We start from the raw sequence: 23,289 nt of genomic DNA, 5'->3' as shown, positions 1-23,289 counted from the left end.
AACAACATACAGTATTGTATTTTTTCTCTATTACTCAAGATGTTGTATTAACCATGATGAACTATAAACCATAAGAGGCCAATCATATGAAATATAATACTGAATCAATAAATAAGTAAACCTGACGAATGTAGCAACACCTAATCAGCCCCAGCCTGCTTATTTACTGAAGTGTCTTAGTTCTCAGTAGGCCTATAGCAAATCTGATTAGACCACTGCACAGTATTCAGTAAGTGTGGTTCTTTTCATAAGATTTTTGTTTATTAATCTTCCCCATTTCTTAAAAAAAAAAAAATAATAAGTATTTCTGGTGACCAGTACCTCAGTCCGAAAAAAGTGAATTCCAATATATCGAAGTCGATTTATCGAGGTTTTACTGCATTAAAGTCCGGTGTATAGAGGTTTTACTGTATTTTCTCCTTTACTATGAGGCTTTCTGTTGTGCTAGCACTAGTCATCACTGAACACTGTACTTATATTCAACTTTGAGCTGCACATTACAGACACTTTAGGTGTCTCTCAGAGGTCACTTCCCCAAACCTCTTATTTCCCATTAGACTCAGCCTTGCCAATCATGGGAAAATTTTAGAACATAATGCCTGCAGTTGGTGAAGGATTACTGTACAATAATGTAAACAGAAACTAATGCATGAAAAGTACAATTCTGGAGGACTTTAATGTAGAATAACAGTTGACTGAAAATTCTGCAAGCACTGATCAACATATGGTAGCTAGAAAGAACCTGACATTAATGGTAATTTCTCAAGAAAAACATATCATGAAAATTGTGCAGGGAAGGTTAGAAAAGATGTTCAAAGGTAGCCAAGGAAAATGGCTAAAAAAGGTCTTTTGTTGAAGGTACTATGGGCACAGGACCTTCCCCAAGCCGGAGCCCTCCTAGTAGTAAGTCTCCAAGATCTCCAAGTGGTGACGACATTATCAAGGTTAGTGACATGGGAATCACACTCTGGTATCATGAATGGATGAAACCAGTTATGAGAACACTGGAAATTCATTTAAAAATTTGTAGAAATTTGTAGAAAACAAAATACAGTAGAACGTCGATATAACACGAGATACGTTCCTAGAGAGGTCGCTTTAAACCGAATTCGCACTAAATCGAAGTGTTGTTTCAATGGAATAATTTAGTTTGGTACTTGAGAGAAACACAAAATACTAAAAAGACTGACAGTCTCCCCAGATGCACCTCAGCCCATCTCCTAGAATATACAAACCATTGTTTTTTGTAGTATTGTTAAAAGAAACACTCATAAATTAACACAGCTAGAAGTATGGGACATGAAATGGTCTGTTTACTAGTGATCAGCTGATGGGGGGGGGGGGAGGAGGTGAGGTGATATGTTTGACAGTTGATGCCAAGGTCTAGTGCTTATTTATTTATCTGTCCTTAAGAGTGACTAAGTTTTTTTCATATAAAATGACACTGAACTGCAAGTTATATTCTCCTAACTTTAGTCTGCGATATTATATAAGATAGAAACTGTAAGCCTATAACCACCAAACCCTGGCTGGGAAGATGGGGGAGAGGGAGGGAGGAAGGGGAGGTGACAGTGACATGTTTGACAGTTGGCACCGAAGGTCTAGTGAAGTATTTATTTGTTTGTTTATGCTCTTTAGATTGAGTTTTTGTTCATAAAATGTCACAGAAGTGACCGGGGAGAATATAATTTATATTGCTGGAATTCTTATAAGGTAGTGATTAATTTGAATATAATCATGCTATTGGTTACACAAGACAAAAATTTAAGTAATCATTTATTGCATTATTTTGAGTACATGTACAGTACAGCTTTGCCCTTAGGACAGTGTAGCATGCCCAGTGAAACATTAGGTGCGAATTTTAAAATATGATGCGCCAGATTGATTCGCGCAAAATAGGAAAGATTCGCTTTAAATTAAAACATTGTCCTTAATTGTGGGTGTCGCTTTAAATCAATAATCTGAAATTGAATTGCTTTAAATCGACGTTCTACTGTACTGTACTGTTCAGGAAAATCTGGTTTTATAGGTTTATTGTAATGTAAGCTTATTTTCATTATTATTAGGATTAGTTTTTTACAACAGAGATTCATATTTTGAATATTTCCCGTGTTTGTGGCATTTAAATGCTTGTAGATGTACTGTATAAATTTAGTGAAGTCTAAAACATAACAGCTAGAAGGAGACCATTCTGTTTATGATTGGCATTTGTTAGGTGGCTTCATTATTTGGAAGTCCCCGCGGCTGGCTCGCTGGGTCCCCTACTGTGCCACGAGATAAGCAAAGAAGAACTATGGATTCACTTTTTGTCATGGCATACCACGGCAACCTCTTAGAGTACCATCTTGAGCCTCATCCTGCTGCTGGCATTCCCCAGGACAAGGTCACAGAAGACTCACCCATTGAATTAGAGGTACAGTACAGTACATATTTGCATTGATCATGGCAGTCTTACCTTGAAACCAAATGTTTGAGAAATTGAATATAAAGTGTCACATGTCTTTTTAAGATTAAATACTTATAAGAATAGAGTATTGATTTATATTGGAGTAGAGGTAATGGAATCATACAGCATATATAGATTGTGGTATGAAGAAGGTTACGGCAAAAATTTTAAGGGAGGAGAATTAATAATGTAGAAAATGTGCTGATTATTTTTTTGTTCATATTCTTAAGATAGAAGCTTAAATTAATCCTGAAAATGTTTTTAAGGTTAGAAAAAGTGAAAGTAGGTGGAAATGCCTTGTAAATGAAAAATAGAAGGAATGTGGAGGAGTATGTTTATAAGAGTACGTGTAATGAAAGAGGAAAGTACTGAGGTACAGTAATTGGAAATGGAAATATGTGTTGAGTACAGTATTGGATTTTTGAAAGATGGGTTATCCTCCTTACAGTGGGGTTGATATTAAAACTGGAACTGAAATTTATTAAAATGGTAAGCTGGTAAGCTCCTGGTTAAGTCATGTATGAACTTTTTATTCAAGAGGCTAAATTTCTCAAAGATGAAAAAATTCAAGAAATGTCAATGGTGTAACTTTTATATGGTAATAGTTAGAGATATAACGTTGCCTCACAGGTTCATGCAAGTGCTCAGTGGGCATTGGTTCGAGAATCAACAAGTGGGGAACTGAGGCCACCATTGGATATGACCTCCCCACTCCTAGCGCCCTTGTCACCCACTCGACCACGCTCACTCTCTCCTGCTCACTCATTTGACCATGATGATCCAGAGGAACGATGGATGGCCCAGGTAAGATGGGTTTATCTTCACTGTTTTACTTTTTATGATAGTGATATCTTCGTTAGCCGGAACAATTGATGCAGAGCACTTCCGGGAATGAGAGATTTCTGGGTAACGAGACGACTCTCTCAAAGCCGGAAATAATATCTCATCCCTGGAATTTTCCAGGTACTGGAAAAATTTTCTCGGAATTTACAGAAAATGCGCAGATTTTCATCTCTTAAACCCAGAAAAACTTCCCTATCCCTGGAAATATCCATAATTTTCCAGGTATAGGAAAAATTTTCTCAGAATTTTCTGGAAAAATGTGTCCCTCTGAAAAATTTTCCCAAAGCTGGAATTTTTAGGAAAATTCCGGCTTTTGGAATGATTTTCCGAGAAAATTTCAATTCCGGCTATCGGAGAGTTCCGGGTTTGATGGATTCCGGCTGATGGTGATACAGTAAACCCTCAAAGATCCGGACCCGGGAAATCCGGATTTTGGAAATCCTGAAATTTTTTTGGGGGGTTCTGGGCTAAGAAGCCTCCTAGAAGTTTCCCTAAGAAACATTCTCAAACCAGAGCAAAGAACATTTTAGGCTCATGGGCGCTGCTTGACCCGTCAGTTGCTTGGACACAGGTGCCTGGAGAGGTGGGAAACATAAACAGAGTTGACAATTGTTATTTGTGGGAATATTATTTCATTCACTCTAGTAATGATACATTGTTTCTTATTATGTTATCATAGGTAAATGCTTGGTTTAATATGGTAATTTGTTTATCACTACATAAGTACTGTATTTTAGGTGTTTCTTATATCATTTATTATTTGCCAAAAAATTCAGGCAATCGGCTTTTCCGGACAGGTGGTCCCCCTTTTTAGTCTGGATCTTCGAGGGTTCACTGTATTACTGTATTCACTTTTTTACATTTTAAGATACCCCCAGTAGATTCGCAACTTACTAGAGGGTTACGTTCCTGGGACCTCGCGTAAAGCCAAAAAAACGCGTAAAGTCAGAAACACTCCTAAAAATCCCCTAAATCGCCCTTAAATCACTATATATACAGTATAGTCTCGATTTACGTGGATTTTGTTTATGCGTTTGGTCATTTACGCGGCACCTGGCCAGACCGGCAATTATTAGTTACGCGGTTCATTCCATCATTTACGCTGGAAGTGACGCGGGCAGGGTGCGCACAAGGTCGCCCAGTCAACAAAACATTACCGAGTTCTTTACCCGCCACCCACCACAGTCGGCCCAAGTCAGTGATAGTGAGGATATGGACTTTGAGGGGTTTGACAAAGAGGCCCTGCAAGCCTCTGTGGTGGATAGTGATACAGGTGATACAAGTGAGGGCCAATAATCTGCCCTCTGCCTCAGAACCAACCCCCCATCCCCATGTACCCAGCCATCTCTTCTACTCACGTAAGTGTTAAAAAACCTAATATTATTGATATTTCTCTTAAATATTAATTGTGCGTGCATACCATCATAAAATTAAGATGTTATTTTTACTACAACGTACGTATTGTGTCGGAAAAAGTGTAGTTTGGGGGTCGGCCCAGTCTCTATTTCAATTAATCCCATATGTTCTGTTATTTCGTTTACGCGTTCTTCTTTTACGCGGACCTCCACGGGTTTAATTGACCACGTAAATGGAGACTATATTGCGTGCGTACGTATGTACATACTGTACATACACACACACACACATATATATACACACACACACATATATATATATATATATATATATATATATATATATATATATATATATATATATATATATATATATATATATATATATATATATATATATATATATATATATACACACACAGTTAAAGTTGTCACTTAAGGTCAATTGAACCCAGAGGTCCCGCTAAGTGAAACCGCGTTAAGTGAATAACAGAACATATGGGATTAATTCCAATAGAACCCAGCCCGACCCCCAAACTCCACTTTTTGACGACAAATAACTATGTTGTAGTAAAAATTCTATCTTAACTTTATGGTGGCATGAAAAACAAGTAATATAGAAGAGGTTAGGTTAGGAAAGATAAAGGTTAACATAGGAAAAATAAAGAATAGGTTAAAAAACGAAAAGTTTTAAGGAACACTCACGGTAGTAGAAGAGATGGGTCGGCATACGGGGATGGAGGCTGGTTCCGAGGCAGAGGGCAGATTACTGCCCCTCAGGTGAATCACCATTACTAGGTGAATCACCATTACTAGGTGAATCAATATCACTGTCACTTACAGTTGTCATGGCTTCCCTGACAAATCCCTCAAAATCACCTTCACTATCACTATCACTGCCTTGGGCTGGCTGTGGTGGGTTGCGGGCGAAGAACTCGGTTATGCTTTGCTGACGGCTGGCTTTGATGTTTTCATGATACACCGTGATGTACGGCTCCATAGCCTGCACCAGTCGGTTATGGAAGACGTCATGGCGTTCATCGTCAGTGTCGCGGGAAACGATGGACTTAATTTTTTCTGTTAACTCTATGACACACTTAATATCACTATGACTTAAACTAGGTTCTTCGGAGAATGACGCACCTTCTTCCTCCTCTTCACTGGCGGGTTCTTCTTCCAACATCTCGTCGGCAGTCACTTCAGGATCTCTGATCACCTCCATGATGTCTTCGTTGGTGGTCTCGGAGAAGCCTTCAGCTGTAACAGTCTGCGCAGCTTCTCTGGCAAGGTCCACTGCTACTGCAACAGTCTGAACCTGACCAGTCACAGGTTCACTCCTCCTCTCACCTGGTATGCCATGCAACACATGTCTCCATGCGTGACGAATCGTAGCAATAGACAGCAGATCCCATGCCTCCACCAAGAAGTCTACAGCTTGTTTGACGTTAAACTTCTTCCAAAATTGTTTGACGAGAAGTTCTTGAGTCGCCGCCTCTTGTTCCTTGTCCTCGTCGCTTTTACTCTCGCTGTCGGTGTCACCCAGCTTACGCAACTCATCCTTGGTGTTGGTAGAGTCGTTCAGGAGCTTGAATTTCTTTGCCGAGTATGCAGCTTTAACGTTGCAGATTAACTCCTGGTCCATAGGCTGGATTAATGACGTGGTGTTGGGAGGAAGGAAGACCACTTTTACGTTGGGGTGACGATCCATTAGTAGGGGCGAGTGTCCAGGTGCGTTGTCAAGGAGCAACAAAATGTTGAATGGAACATTCTGTTGCTCGCAGAATTTCTGCACGTCAGGAACAAAAAAGTTGTCAAACCAGAAGAGGGACAGAGAAGAGGACATCCACGCCTTACGTGCGGTTAGCCAGTGGACATTAAGCTTGTTCATGTCCATATTCTTGTAGGCGTGCGGCTTGCGGGCTTTGTGAATCACCGATAACTTTGGTTTACAGGTACCGGAGGCATTGGTGGTAAACAGGACGGTGATGCGTTCCTTCTGCATCTTCCGGCCCCTTACCTTGCTCGCAGACTGGACAACGAAGGTCTTGGAAGGTAACTTTTTCCAGAAAAGACCAGATTCGTCCATGTTAAACACCTGGTCGTCACTGTACTGTCCTTCCTCCATAATCTCACGTAAAAACGGAGGAAAATCTCTAGCCGCCGCACGGTCAGCACTCGCTTCCTCACCAACAATGCTGATGTTGGTGACCTTGTTCCTCCTCTTAAACCTATGCAGCCAACCATGGGAAGCATTGAAGGGTTTGGGCTCTGCAATTCCCAGTTTACGTGTCACTGCTGCGTATAGCTCACGTGCGTACTCCTGCACTGAGCGCGTGTCCACCGCCATGTTGCGTCGCGCCTGACGCACCAAATAACTCACCAGCAAAGTTTCCACTTTTGCCAGCACCCTGTTCTGGCAATACCTGATAGCTGAAGCACCTGCAGACTTTGTGAGCTTCATGTGCTCCTTTATCTTGGCTGCATCCTTCTTGATCGTACGAATCGTAGATTCGTTGACGCCATGCTGGCGCGCGAGATCAACTTGGCGTCTTCCTTTCTCCAAATCTTGAACAATTTGGTACTTCAGCTCGTAGCTTAATGAACGTCGTGTCTTCTTTGGTTTAGTGCCGCTGGGTCCAGGTAAGGAAAGGTTTCTCTCTGGGGGTGGTGGTCCGGCGGAAGCCATTTTACGGAACAATGGATGCGCGTTAACCCGGCGTGGCCTTGAGGGATGAAACTGCCGCGGCTAGGTCAAGCGTCGTCTCTCCTCCCTCCCTCCCTCCCCGGGGTAGTCACGTCATAATACTTTAAGCCAATTACAGCTAGCAGCAGAGGGGGGTAGGGCTGCATGGCCAATCACAGTCCGAGACGTCATATGACGTCAGTGATAACGCAACAAAGACACACACTGCGCAACCTTACCGCGCCGCTTGCCCAAGCGGAGGGAGGAGGAGGGAGAGGCAGGCAGGCAGGCAGGAGGGCGGGCGGGCGGGTGGCGCGTGGTCAAAATCTAAAAATAGCATCCGAGCCGGACACTCACCGCGTTGCTGTGGAAAAATCCGCGTTAAGTGAAAGTTCAGCTTTGGCAAGGCACCGCGTATATGCGAAAACGCGTTGGCGGGGTAATACTGTATATATATATATATATATATATATATATATATATATATATATATATATATATATATATATATATATATATATATATATATATATATATATATATATATTTATATATATATATATATATATATACTGGAACTCATAAATCACTACTGTGATGTAATACAGGTGATTAATTTTTATCTCTTGTGCAAAATATATGATGTCTACATTCAAATTATTCGCTGTCTTGCAAGGATTCTAGCAATGCAAATTATATTCTCCTAACTTTAGTCTGTGATATTATTTAAGATAAAAAATTTAAGCCTAAAACTACCAAACCCTGGCTGGGAAGATGGGGGAGAGGGAGGGAGGGAAGGGGAGGGGGAGGTGAGGTGATGTGTTGTGGCAGTTGGTGCCGAAGGTCTTGTGCGTATTTATTTATCTGTCCTTTAGAGTGACTAAGTTTTTCTCCTATAAAATGTCACTGAACTGACCGGGGAGAATATAATTTATATTGCTGGGATTCTTAAACTGTAGTGATTAATTTGAATATAAACATGCTATAGTTTGCATTAGACATCAAAAATTTAGTAATTATTTAGTACATTATTTTGAGTACATGTACAGTACAGCTTTTCCCTTAGGACAGTGTGTGCATGTAAATGAATAAAAATAAATGAAGAATGTTACGTATATCGAGCCAAAAAATTAGTTAAAAAACTTTATGTAGATAGACCTATGTTGTTGTTTTGAAATTATTCATCCCTTTCCAACTTCACCGTGTGGGGATCATCAAGGTCAGGCAACGATGCAGGGGAGGATGTGGGCAGCTCAAGGTCACTGTGAGGAGTTGAGGGCGTTGGCTGATCTGCTGACGATGTTGATGCTGAGGTTTTCTTAAAGAACATGGTGATGGGAAGTTGTTGTTATTTCTTAAGCTGCTGGAACATATTCTTATACTGAGCCATAATGCTTGTAAGACCTCGTGAGGGGTTATACTCAGACACTTAAGTATTTCAAGTGCTCGGCCACCTGAAACACTTCACTAAACTTGTTTATATCCCAACGTGCTGGCTCATCTTGTTCTTCATCATCATCGTCGCCACTGCCGTCTTCTTCGTCCGCTCTCACTATTTCCTCCAACTCAGCATCAGTCAGAGTTTCCCGGTGCCCTTCAATTAACTCCTCGACCATGTCTTCAAACCCATCACCGCCCACAGCCCTGGCCACCTTCATGATGTGCTTAACTTCAGAGTAGATCGTAGGGAATCCTTTGAAGTCATGCACACAGTCACTCCACAGTGCCCACCAACACGAATTAACCGACTCTGGTTTCAGTGCACCCACGGCCTCCTTCACAAGAGTGATGCGATTGGCAATGCTGAATTCCTTCCAGCTTGCCATAATACTATTATTAGTGTCGTCTTCCATGACGTTGTGAATGTGGACGAAGGTGAGGCATGTGTACGCTGCCTTAAAGCACTGAATCACACCTGGTCGAGAGGCTGGAGGATGGAGACGGTGTTGGGTGGAAGGAACAGTACCTCGACGTCATCGTGTGTGAATTTAATGGCATCCGGGTTACATGGTGCGTTGTCAACGACCAGCAACACCTTGAAAGGTAGGCCCAGCTTCTCTAGGTAGCTCTTTACCTCAGGAATAAAACATTTGTGGAACCACTCAAGGAAAAACATTGCTGTCACCCAGGCTTTCTTGTTTGACTGCCAGTAGACAGGGAGGAGATTCTTATTTTTTCCCTTCAGAGCACGAGGATTGGCAGACCGATAAATCATGCCTGGCTTTGTCATATGCCCTGCTGCGTTACCACATAGTAGGAGGGTGACGCAGTCCTTCGCAGTTTTGAACCCGGGGGCCTGCTTCTCAGACATGGAAATGTAGGTTCTGGTTGGCATTTTCTTCCAAAACAAACCTGTTTTGTCAGCGTTGAAGACCTGCCCTGGAAGATATCCATTTTCCTCAATCAATTTCCTGAATTCGTCTGGGAACACCCGAGCAGCTGCCTCGTCCGCCAATGCTGATTCGTCAGTGATTCTAATATTTTTCAGGTTGAAACGCTTTCTGAAACTGTTGAGCCATCCTGCACTGGCTTTAAAATTCTTCTCAGAGCTGGTGGATGCTTTGCCCTGAGGAACCTCAGATTTAAACTGGTCATAAAGACTCAGTGTCTTCTCCCTGAGCACTTTGCCGTCGATGGGGACACGTTTCTGGTTCATATCCTCTACCCAGATGTTTAATGCCTTCTCCACCTTCACTAGAGTTACATCTCTAACCTGGCTAGTCACCTTATGAGTAAATGAGGCACTTTAAGACACGGTTTCACAAATTTTCTTCTCCCGAATCTTAATAGATCTTACGCTTGATTCGTTGCGTCAGTACCTCCGTGCCACAGCAGCGACTGACATCCCACCTTTTCTTGAGTCTAAAACGGCCACTTTTTCTTCCAAGGTCATCACAGAGCTTTGTTTCTTTGCTGGAGGACCAGAGGCAGAGGTTGGCTTGTGTTTGGGCATTATGATCGAGTTTGAGAGGTTTGAGAGGTTTAAGCGCACTAAATTGACACACACGAGAGGCAGGTGTTACTCCGACAATACCCACGCGGCAACTGAAGACAGAGAGGTGGGATGGCGGGGCTGGAGCTTTGGCAGGCTAGCGTTTGGCGTACTTATGACCCATTTTGAAAATTTTGAGTTTGAAATTGGAAATTGTAACATAACCCCTGGGGTAATCCGCTTATAGTTGAAACCGCGTAAGAAAAATATGCGTAAGTTGCGAGTCTACTGGGGGTATTCACTGTTTTACCTTTTATGATATTCCTTAGATTGATTATGTTTGAAGTGTTATCAGGGAGGCCAAGTTCTAACTCATGACATGAACTACAGGCAGCATGCTGCCTCAGAGAAATAAAAAGCTTTGTTTACTATTTTCTCAGCTTTGTTTTTTATCTGAATAAATCTCGCTGCATTTTTCACAGGAGCAATAGAAACTTAAGGTTTTTTGTGCAGTTTTCAGTACTGAATTGATGTACTGTAGTAAGAAGGGATATTTAAGTTTGTTTAAGAATTTTTTTTCTATATTAATGATATATTACTGATTAAATTTACTTATCATTGATGACAATAGAAAATGTGTTTTTGTTCAATCCAGAATGATAGAAAATTTATATTTTTACCTTGTCAGTATCGGATGATGAAAAGTCATTGTTCCCAGGTGGAGATTCACACACATGCAGGGCCTCATCGACGACTGTGGATGGGTCCACAGTTCACCTTCAAATCAATTCCTGGTGTGGGAGTTGGTTATGGTGGTGGGGGTAGCCAGGGAGGTTATGAGGGAACACCAATCTCTGGTTCCTCAATGGATCGTCCTCCCAGGTCTTCACCAGTCAACATGCCAGGCACAGGTGGTGCCAATGTCCCAGTCCTGATTGAAGCTGGTTCACTTAGTAAGTAGGGTATCTGTATTTGTATTCTTATTTCCAATTTTAATATTTTTTATGATATTTTAGAGCTGGCTATGATTATGTAAATGTATGGGTAAATCATATGTTACAGATGCTCTTCGTACTATTCATTTGTTATTCTCGGGAACTGAGTGGTAAAAATACTGAGAGAGTGAGAGCGGGTTGTCGGCCACCTGAAAACCTTTGGAACTAGCAAAAGTACCCAATGAGGTCATGAACCCAACGTTTACATTCCTAACCATCCAAATGTACACATCTTTTAACTTGCACATACATTACCTGTACATATACATTATGTACAGGATATTAGAGAAATAGTTCACAAAATAGTTAATCAAAATTTCTAGTTACTGTAAAATCGAGAGAAAATTGAGACCCTGCAATTGTGTATAAATGAGGCAAAAAGTCAGATCAGCAACCTGGGACTTGGTCACAATTGCCTAACCATTAGATGTACCATAGCATGACAACATACATTACCTGTACATATACATTATGTACAGGATATTAGAGAAATAGTTCACAAAATAGTTAATCAAAATTTCTAGTTACTGTAAAATCGAGAGAAAATTGAGACCCTGCAATTGTGTATAAATGAGGCAAAAAGTCAGATCAGCAACCTGGGACTTGGTCACAATTTTTGTGATGCCATATAGCAGCAGGGTCTACCATTAGACAACACATTATGCTTCCAATATCTTCCAAGGCAGTAGGACCTCCCTGTTTGGTAGCTTCCTACTACCTATTACCTCTCTCATGACAACATAAGAGAGGGGGGGGGGGGGAGTGGCTTGCTCACCACCAGTAACACTAAACGAGGCTCTTACTTGATTACTTCCACCGCTTGCCATTACCATTCTTGAAAAAAAAAATGAATTGAAAAAAATAAGAGTGAATTGTTAGTTGATCACTTTCCTCTCAGCACTACTGTCCTTGAAGAAAAAGATCACTATTAACCGATAAAAAAACATAAGAATGGTTTGTGGGATAGAATGTGGTAGTAGCAATGATGTTTGCCCACTGTTCCACGCCCAGCCCAGGGTGGACACTAAAGAATGTTGATTGGCAAGTCGCTGGCAAATTATCAATTTGCGCGGCTGGCTCCATGTCAGAAACTGCAAGGGAGGTTGGGGTCACTGCGACACTAGTTAACACCCTCTGGGAAGAGTCTGGGAACTTGAGAACCAGCCACATTGACTATTTTTTATGGGCTGTTATTATTTGACATATTAACATGACTAATTTCTGGTGTGTAATGTAAACAAAACATATTTTGACTCTTAATTCATATAAATTATATAATTTTAGGCTGGGGAGACTATGGTGAGGAGGACACTGGATGGGCTATTGAGATTCTGTATGGCCTGTGTTGGTAAAAATTAAGAATAAATGTGATTTCCACCCTTCTATTAAATAGTTATCCTCATATCTATGTTATTATAAGTATTTAATTACCATTGTTTAAAACCTGAGCAACAACATGAAAAAAATGGGAATAAGGAAATGGATGGCACATTATAATAATGATAAAATAAGGGTCCTCATCTATTACTCTTTCAAGCATGAGAATAAAAAACCTGCATCTATTCTTCCCTTCCTTCTTTCTGAAATTTTCCTGCTTTCTACAATCCCTTTCCTCTCCGACGACGAACTTGCATCGCGTACCACCCTCCTTCCCCTCCACCTCCAAAGCAAACAGCGCTCCCCCCCCCCCCAAGTTGACAGTGTCCCCTGTCCACCCCATGGTGGAGTGGATAATTACTTTTGACCGTGACTATACATGGATACAAAATGCAGTTTCTATAGTCTCACCCAAAATCTGAATATTAAAGAGATCAGAAGTAATGTGATAGAATAACAAGTAGAGAAATGAGATAATAGTTAATATGGCAGTAGTGTGGAGGCTGAGCATATGGCAGATTACCAGCTGTCCCAGTGTAGTGAAGTTTGTAGCTTGTGTGCTTATTACCTCTGATGACTTTTATTCTATGTTTTTAATTGTTCCTGTACAAGCAGATGGGAAAACAGAGATTTTTAATATTTGAGTAAGAATATTAAATTTTGATTTTTTCTATAATTTTTTGTAGCTGGCAGCCATGATCAATCACCAAGACTGATGGAGAGATACAGTGGTGATTCTGACAGCTTTGATCCTGAGACTATGATGACACAACTGAGACATGACCTTGCAGATGCCATGCTGGATACCCAACATGCTGGTCACCGCGGTGATACTGGTAAGTGTTACTTTATTGTTATGTGATGAGTGTATATTGTGTAAAAAAACATACAGTACAGCAATGCTGCATAGTGTTTGGTTGAATGATGAATGAAGGCATTGTAAAATTGTGTGTAGAGGAGCCTGATGTATGATGTGCCCAGAACCATATTATTTTGGTTGAGTGTACAGATAAGTATTTCAGGTAATATTGAGGGTAATTTCTCATTTTTTGAGATGTTATGCTTCTGCAAGAACACAAGATTTAAATGTGCATATTGTCTTCCTTGTGATAATTTGGACATGACCAATACCTGTTTTTTATACGATCATGAAGGGTAAAGCTTCACACTTATCACTGTTGTGTATAGTAAGAGACTAACACACCGCTTAAGATAATTCTGGTGTGAACAAAATGTGTCAGAATACATCTCTTACAACTCCTCACTCTAGGACTGCTGGGAATTTAGGTTTACTTTAGTCAAGAAAGGGAAATAATATCTAGGACCCTTGGGATATATACTTTGATCAGCCTTACAGTACAGGTACTGTATAAAGATAAGTTGCTATATACTGGAAAAGGATATTTACTATCAGGTGCTATTTATTATGATGAGTGGGCCACTCACAAATGAGATACATACCCGGGTAATGTTTCATTTGCGTTTGTATCTGTATTGTCTCACTCTTGAGGGGGCAGCTGTAATAGAAGTCTTTTTAGCATATAAGAAATCCAAAACCCACATAACATCTTCAGGAAGATTTTATTCATTACTCAAGCTTGTTTTTCCCCTGAGAGTATATCCTTCAGCCTTATCCAATATCTTATGAATGTTCGCAGTCTTAGAAGTACAAAGACTTCCTCACACGCAATATGTTTTATATATCTGTGGTACTTTAGACCAAACAATTGTGGAGAGGAAGATGTGTCTCCAGAAATATCAGCATCACCTGTATGGCCAGTAGAATTTTTTTTTCTTGTGAACTGTACCTTACTAAAGATAAATGCAATCACCAATGAATATTCAGTAGTGACATTGACTATACTTTCATATGTGGTGAAAATTTCATTCAAAGTCAAAGTCATATTGTACTTATCCCTTTCTCTATAGAAGATATATGTTTTCAATAACCATATATCTGGCACATACTTTTCCTCAGGAACAAATCATAATGAAATGTTTTAACATTGGATTGTGGTATTATTGAAGATTTTACCTCATCCACAATGTTGTCTGGTGTGAAGAATGCATGTGGATGTTAAGGTAGGTAGATAGAAACATTGGTCTTATTTAAATGACCAATGAATTGTGTATTGAATCTTTTAATTTTTTGCTTCAGAGATTATACTACAGATGTATTCTGCTTTCTAGTGCACATATTTATTTTTGATGTACAGTAAAGTACAAGGAAAAATTATTTGAAAGGAAATAAACTTTCTATTCACATTTTCTGTTATTGTTACAGTATTTACAGATGAAAATAATTGTTCATTTATTGTTGTGCATCTAGAGATGTGTATGGGCTTCATGAACAAGGGTGCATGCACTTTGGGTAACATATATGTGGTCAGATTTGTGGGTTCATGAAAAAAAAACCCAAGAAAAACAATAATTTTGTTCTCCCTAGGAGGCAAGAACATCCCTCCATTATACCGCCGACTTTGCTCACTCCAGAGCCTTGGTCCACAACTGTTAGGCACCATCGTGCTTGGTATGTGTCTTGTGTGTGATGTAAGCTGGATATTTGTTTTGCATGAGGCAATATACTATATAGGCATCCCCTGTGTTACGAACTTTCAGGTTACAAAAATTCGTAAATTATGACCACTAAATTTGAGATACGAAATGAAAATCTTACAGAAATAAATTTTTTCCCCAACACAAAATTGAGTAAAAAGAAAAAGAAATAATCAAAATTAAAAAAAGGCATGGATTTCACAATGCTTTTGTTTACCAGCAAGCGTGCCAGTCTTGTTTATTTATATACAGTATGTGAGAGTGTGTAATGTGCGCTCATTACACTCAGTTCCTCAACCTCCTTATTGTTGATATAATCTTGTTTATATTGCTTTACCAGTTTGTGCCAAGTTAAACATGACATATTATTTGTGTTGGCAATACTGCATGTAGAGCATCACATGTGTTAACAGGGATTCTATCCCTCTTGAATTACTGTATTTACTGCCATGCATTTATGGTGTGTTAAATTCCAGTATTTTGTGTATACAGCTGCTCCTCGACTTACGACGGGGTTAGGTACCCTAATCCAGGTCGTAAGTCGAATTGGTCTTAAGTCGAAAATGCTTAAATAATGCATAGAAAATCTAAAATGGGTGTCTCTTTTTCTTATCAGCACCACAAAACTCTCATTTTTAAGCTTGCCAGCCATTTTAAAGTGAATTACAAACGAAAATTTTGTCAGTTCACAGCGCAATCACTAACGCCGGGACTCGAAAATACGTAATTTGACAAAATTTTGGTACAACCGAGGCGGTTGTATGTCCGGGTGGTCGTAAGTCGAGTAGGTCGTAAGTCAAGGAGTAGCTGTACTGTAGGTAGGTCTTGCTTAACACAAGAGTTACATTCTTAAAATTTCTCATGTTGTGCAAATTCATACTAAATGAATTCAAGAAAACCATTGATAACCTTATAAATTGTGAGAGATGTGTATTGGAGGGGAAAAGCTTGGTATAGGACCACAGTCCCAAAACATACACAGTATAGTCTCGATTTACGCGGATTTCGTTTACGCGTTTGGTCATTTACGCGGCACCTTGCCAGACCGACAATTTTATTTAAGCGATATTTTCCATCATTTACGTGGGAAGCGGCGCAGGCAGGGTGCGCACAAGGTCGCCCAGTCAACAAAACATTACCGAGTTCTTCACTCGCCACCCACCACAGCCAGCCCAAGTCAGTGTTAGTGATAGTGAGGATATGGACTTTGAGGGGTTTGACAAAGAGGCCCTGCAAGCCTCTGTGGTGGATAGTGATACAGGTGATACAAGTGAGGGCCAATAATCTGCCCTCTGCCTCAGAACCAACCCCCCATCCCCATGTACCCAGCCATCTCTTCTACTAACGTTAGTGTTAAAAAACCTAATATTATTGATATTTCTCTTAAATATTAATTGTGCGTGCATACCATCATAAAAGATGTTATTTTTACTACAACGTACGTATTGTGTCAGAAAAAGTGTAGGTTGGGAGTCGGCCCGGTCTCTATTTCAATTAATCCCATATGTTCTGTTGTTTCGTTTATGCTTTCCTCCTTTTACGCGGACCTCCACGGGTTTAATTGACCGTGTAAATCGAGACTATACTGTACCCAAAAAATTCCTTCAACACTACTGTAATTCCATTATTTCAAAATACTCATGAGTGAATTATAACTCACCTTGAGTTTGACCAGATGCTTCTGGGTCTGCCTTTGTTCAGGCTCAGGGTAACTAATGGAGCAATAGTATTCCGAGTGCTGTGAATTATATGTGATCTACTACGTAGATGCTGTTATCCAGTCTAGGCTTTCATCAGCCGGTTGATTTTCTTCATTTATTATTGAACATTTTAAAGACATACAGGTAATTAAGAAATATATTTAAAATATTTAATGGTTATCTGAGAAATGAAACTAAAGATATAATTAATTTTTTTTTACACTAAAGGTGAATAGGATATGGTAAGAAATTATAACTAAAGTGAACAACTGCATCCAGGACTGCGGTTGTTCAGACTCGAGGTTACTACTGTAATACATCATTAGAACTTACGGTGTCATGAATGGTGCGTGTAGATGCTGCTGGCCTGTGTTAACAGACATTGCACCTGCCAGTGATGCCATCTGTTAATAGATTGTCTTCACTTGATGTTTATATATTAAACTTTTAGAAACATATTTAAGGATATATAATTACCAGTAAATTATTTAATGAAGTATTAAAGGAATATTTGATGGCCTTCTTACACTAGAGGTCACAGCCTCAAGTTAAAGAAACCAGAAAATTGTGACAGTTGTGAACTGTTGGACAATAATAACCTACCAGAGGTTGTTACAGTAAAGACAATAGTACATTCTCCCTTTTCAAAATGTTCAATCACTTTTATTTTCATGTCTAACAAAATAGATTTTCTTTGTCTCCTGCTGTCAGTATCACTCTTGTTACTTTCTGGTTACTTCACATTCATGGTGGTGAAGGTTAATAAGGAGAAATGAAGAAATAACAGAGATTAGCCAATCTCTATGACATGTGTATGACCCAGAGGACAGTTAGAGGCAGACAAAGGTGGCGAGCCAATGGAGGCGGGCTGGCATGTGCAGTACAGTATTATTATATTATATCATACAATACTGTACTCAAGTGTCCACTTAATATTGTTTAAAAAGGTTTATTTTTATTTGTAACTGTTTTTCATTGTCTTTTGATCGAAAATTTTCCATAGGCAAACATCTCCGATTATATAATGTGTTTTAGTGGGAAAATTTGTTTTGCGTTACAGAATTTCTTGTTATGAAAAATTTCTCAAGAACTCATCCTATCCATAAAGCAGGGGATGCCTGTACTGTAATAATTTTGTCTGATTTGTGTATCTTGAATATATGATGTTTGAATATAATGGAGTGTGTGGTGACCGTGGTTTTGCATGATGATATTTACTCTTAACACTTTGTATAGTTTGCGTATCTTGCGTTTGATCTGCAAATTGTGTACAGTACTGAAAAATAGGTTGTGTGAAGATAACATTGACATGCATGTGATGACATATCCCTTACACCCTGCAGTAGACTAACATTCATACACAATATGTAACTTGAATGTATTAATACCCTTACCATGTATGGTAGTTATATTATTATACTGTGCAAACTTAAAGTTTTCTTGCATAACCTGATTGTAAAACAGGTGTGGCTTCTGTGTGACATGTCTTTTTCAGTTACTACTAGTATATGCTACAAACTGCAGACCACACTTTATTGTGGTTAAAATATCCCCCTTCTTTTCTATATTATTTTGTTTCTCCAGTAATGTTGGTTTCTGTTGGAAATATCTTTGCATAATTTCTGTGAATTTAATTGATCATATACAGCAGAGACCAATTTTGATTTTGTGAGAAATGGTGTCGGTTGTGTGAGTACAGTACAGTACAGTACTGTACATTTGAATGTTTGTTTTTGAGAGAGAGAGAGATAGGGGGGGGGGGGAGATACTTGTGTTAAAATCCAGGTCAAGATTATGGTAATTATACTGGTGATGTCATTTACCTGTTTATGTGTCCTTTCATCTGTCTCTTACTTTTAATAAGTTTCCCCTTTGATAACTTTTTTCTGTTTTCTTTGAATATAATGTACAGTACAGTACAGTACAGTTCAGTATTTTCAATTTAAAGTAGACTTTGGATGAGGCTGCTAGTGCCGGGTTGTACGCCTTCACATTAGCATTAGTTTACATTTTTGGGGTTTTGTTTATCAACATCAAATACAGTACACTGTATTTATGAAAAAAAATTTCATAGCTTAAAGCAAAGTTGAAAAAGTTACCAGACATGAGGGCTTCTTGGCCTGAAAGTTAGTGAACTTTAAGACTACTGGTAGAGCATTAACCCTTGTCTGTTGAGGTAAAGGTAATTTAAGTCCTGGGTTTTTTTTTATAGTATACTGTACATTACTACATTAAACAGATTATAGATAATAGCTTAAGTTTCTTTGAGTAATGTGTTTCAGTATTTTTTTGAGACTGGAAATGGAAAATTCCCTCTTGCTAAAATGGTTTTCTATATCACTGTCCTTAACACCATGACATTGTGTGAAGAATTGTGTGAAGAATTACTGGAGTGCTACAAATATTTAATACAGTCTAGATATTTTGAGGAATAAGCATTAAAAAATATCAAGGTTATATGAAATTGTAATAAAGTTATATCTTTGAAGGAGAAATATATATACAGTATATGTGATATCTCTACTCGCCAGAACAATTGGTGCAGAGCACTTCCGGGAATGATATATATCCCCGGAATTTTACGGGCAACAGAGAAATGTTCTCGGAATTTCCAGAAATTGCGCATTACATCATCTCTCAAAGCCGAAAAAATATGCCTCATCCCTGGAATTTTCCGAGTAACGGAAAATGTTCTCGGAAGTTCCTGAAATTGGCCATTACTGTACATCATCTCCCAAATCCTGAAAAATACGCCCCCACCCTCCCTGGTATTTTCTGGCTACCAGAAAATTTTTCTTGTAATTTCCAGAAAATGCACCTGATTTTCATCTCTCAAATCAGGAAAAATCTCCCCCCACCCCTTGGAATTTTCTGGGTATCGGGAAAATTTTCTCAGAATTTTCTGGAAAATGTGTCCCTCGGAAAATCGCTACGAAAGCCTTAATTTTCCGGAAAATTCTAGCTTTGGGAACGATTTTCCGAGAAAATTTTAATTCCGGCTATCGGAGAGTTCCGGGTTTGAGGGATTCCCGATAGCCAGAAAATTCTGGAAGATTCCAGGGACGGGGAAGTTTCTTCCAGGTTTGAGAGATGAAAATCAGGCTCATTTCCCAGAAATTGCAAGAAAAATTTTCCGATATCCGGAAAATTCCGGGGATGGAGGATATTTTTCCGGCTTTGAGAGATGATGTAATGCACAGTTTCTGGAACTTCCAAGAAATTTTTTTATTCACTGTAAAATTCCAGGTATTGTTGACTGCATATTGACAATTTACATTTGTTTATATATACACCTGTACAGTATGTTTACTGTTGCTAAGGACACTATTTTTTTGTATATTCCTCATCTTATCCATTAACATTAATATCTTGTAATTACAGTAATCTTTCTTCTTAATTTGGAATATAATGAACAATGTGAGAAATTAATGTACTGGAGGAGTGTTTGAAACAGTATGAATCTTGATAATAGTTTCAGGCTGGAAATATTGATCAATTTGTGTCAAGTGAAATGGATTACTGTATCATCATTTTATTTTGCTTCCTATGCCATGTTTTCTCTCACAGTAAATTAGTATAGGTATAGACATTTGAACCACAAACCATCTCTTCATTGATGTTGGCAATTAAAAATGTTCACGTGAAAAATGTACAAGTACAGAGTGAATCCTATCAGCAACAGAGCACGTAATTCACTCCTCCCAAACAATCTAGAAATAAGTTGATGAAATTTGCAACATGAAGAGGAAAGACATTGTACTGCAGGGCTTGATATAAGGCATCAAAATTAGCAGGTGGGATATCTTTGTGTGATGAGGGTATTGGTATTCTAATTATTGATGCTTACTGCAAGGTGGTGCATCAGAGCACATGGGGTCCCCGACTTACGAACACCCGCCGATACGAACGGTGTTAAACATGAAATTTAGAGTACGGTATTTTATTTACCTGATGACTTATTTTTTACTTTTATTCACTGTATTTTGTCATTCTATTTCTTCTTTTGTCTTAGATTAAGTGATTTATATATAATATATATATATATATATATATATATATATATATATATATATATATATATATATATATATATATATATATATATATATATATATATATATATATATATATATATATATATATATATATATATATATATATATATATATATATATATATATATATATATATATATATATATATATATATATATATATATATATATATATATATTGTATATATATATATATATATATATATATATATATATATATATATATATATATATATATATATATATATATATATATATATATATATATATATATATAGTATATATATATATATATATATATATACTGTATATATATATATATATATATATATATATATATATATATATATATATATATATATATATATATATATATATATATATATATATATATATATATATATATATAAGGACTTAGGCTATGATATAGTGGGATTTTGTACATTGTTCTGTAAGTATGGTATGCACATAACATGTGCTCCGACTTATGTATCCGAACGTCCTCAGGAACAGAACCTCTTTGTAACCCGGGGACCCTCTGTACTGTATTAATGAGAGGGATACAGTGTTTTCATTGATCCCAAGTATCATTGATTTTGAGTGTTTTCTGTTTAGTTAATACAGTATATATGAATACATTTTAATGTAAATTACTGATTTGTAAATATTTTGCAGTTTATTCATATGATCACAGAAAAGATGTTTTTTATTTTTTTATACATTTTCTTGTTATTAAGACATTCTAAGTTATTTATTAATATCACTTTTGTAATTATAAAATTAAGAATTATTAATTTAACAGTAAGGATCTTCTTTCTGTATACACAAATGTGAACTAATAGTGTGTGTTGTTCTCTGATAATGTAGAGTTATCTAAGGTTCTGTAGTGTATTAATCTGTGGAAATTAAAATGTTCATGTAACACTAATACACTTAAGGAATTCTAGAATGATAACATTATCTACATAACCTTAGATAGGTATATCGACTAATACACTTACTACAAGATCTTTTTTTTGGGGGGGGAAACATATGATAGCCGTTGTAGAAAGTGAAACTAACAGAGGAAAATATTATGAATTAAATTTCGAGTTTCTTAAAGAGTTTCAGAATTCTGTTTCAGGTTGGAATTGATAAATAGTTGTACAGTAGATAGGAGACCAGAACCTTTTTGAAAGGGAGAAGAAGGCAATTGTTATGAAAAAAAAAAATTGTGTAAACTAACCAAGTCAAGGTTTAATGAGGTCTCTGAAGGAACATATAAGTGGTCAGTAATCTGTGTTTGCTCTGGACAACCTCTAAATTTGCAAGAAATACTAATACTTGAATTCAACACGAACTTTGTAGACTTAAGTTTTGTTGCGCATGCAAAGGTGGCGTGGACTTAATATAAGTTCTTCTTTTAAGGACTGTGTAGATCTAAGTTCTCTCTCAAGAGAGTGGCAAAGAATGGTGGTGAGCGGTCTTATTTCGTCCGCAGGTGAGGATGGTGCCATGACATCGCACGGAGAAACCAGCCATGACTCAGCTTTAGACATGACTGATGTGATGGACATCAGCTGTGATCCCCCAGGGCCATCCTCAGGACGAGCTCTGTCATCTACAGCCTCTCCCTCTGTTTCGCGAATCTCATCACGGCCATCTTCGCATGTAGGTGAAGAGATCCAGGCTGTTACACCTCGCCTGCATCAGGTGGCTGTGACTCACCCAGATTTAGTAAGAGCTTCTCCTTATATTCAGAGAACCCCAAGCTTAGAAGACAACCGGGCACTGACTTCATCAGCTGAAGAGCTGTCCTCAACTCTGGGCTCTGGCTTTAGAGTGGCAGAGCTGGCTGACTCGGTATGGGTCCCAATTGACCGACCCGAGATAAAATCTAGCAGCCACAGTCCTGAATTTGTCCAGATTGATAAGCCTGAAGTTGTGTCTGTCAAAGCAGAGAGGGAGTCCTCAATGTCACCAAGAGAAACAAGATTTACAGGTTCTAAAGTTTCAACAAGTACAAGAATAACAGTGCCAAATAGCGGAGAAGGATCATCTGTCAGGCAGTTGATGACATCACCTACAAGATCAGTATCATCAGACAAAGAAGTAATCAAGACAGCAGAAACTACTATAACGTTAAGAAGTAGAATGGGGACAACAGGAAAGGAGAGTTTGACACCTTCAAAGAATCCAAACAACATAACCTGTGATGCTAGAATATCTCCCGAGGCTTCAACAAATGTATCAAGGAGACTTGTTGGATCTAGTGACAAACCAGATTATTTAAGATGTGTGACTGACTCTTCAGCTACAGAAACTCAAGATAGTTACTGCAAAGAAATAACAGTTGAAGATGATAAGAA

The 23,289-nt window shown here is 38.4% G+C and overlaps 1 protein-coding gene across 7 annotated transcripts in view; it reads left to right on the top strand.

Annotated features, from left to right (window-relative positions):
• Positions 1 to 23,289, top strand: part of LOC121876256 (BCAS3 microtubule associated cell migration factor-like) — a 58,427-nt gene that overhangs the window by 32,595 nt on the left and 2,543 nt on the right. For 5 of the 7 annotated variants that reach the window (XM_042381273.1, XM_042381279.1, XM_042381278.1 and 2 more), the window contains 7 exons: positions 859 to 944; positions 2,216 to 2,413; positions 3,077 to 3,250; positions 10,948 to 11,212; positions 13,318 to 13,467; positions 15,078 to 15,161; positions 22,422 to 23,289. The exon at positions 22,422 to 23,289 is cut by the window's right edge and continues 2,543 nt beyond it. In XM_042381273.1, coding sequence (XP_042237207.1) covers positions 859 to 944; positions 2,216 to 2,413; positions 3,077 to 3,250; positions 10,948 to 11,212; positions 13,318 to 13,467; positions 15,078 to 15,161; positions 22,422 to 23,289 — 1,825 coding nt within the window. The remainder of the gene's footprint in view (positions 1 to 858; positions 945 to 2,215; positions 2,414 to 3,076; positions 3,251 to 10,947; positions 11,213 to 13,317; positions 13,468 to 15,077; positions 15,162 to 22,421) is intronic. The other 2 variants (XM_042381277.1, XM_042381280.1) reach the window with 2 other exon arrangements.

This window comes from Homarus americanus, unplaced genomic scaffold, assembly GCF_018991925.1.
Source record: "Homarus americanus isolate GMGI-L3 unplaced genomic scaffold, GMGI_Hamer_2.0 scaffold34921, whole genome shotgun sequence".
Classification (NCBI taxonomy): domain Eukaryota; kingdom Metazoa; phylum Arthropoda; class Malacostraca; order Decapoda; family Nephropidae; genus Homarus; species Homarus americanus.
Note: the sequence above shows the minus strand (reverse complement) of the source record. Positions and strands in the feature narration are given on the sequence as shown.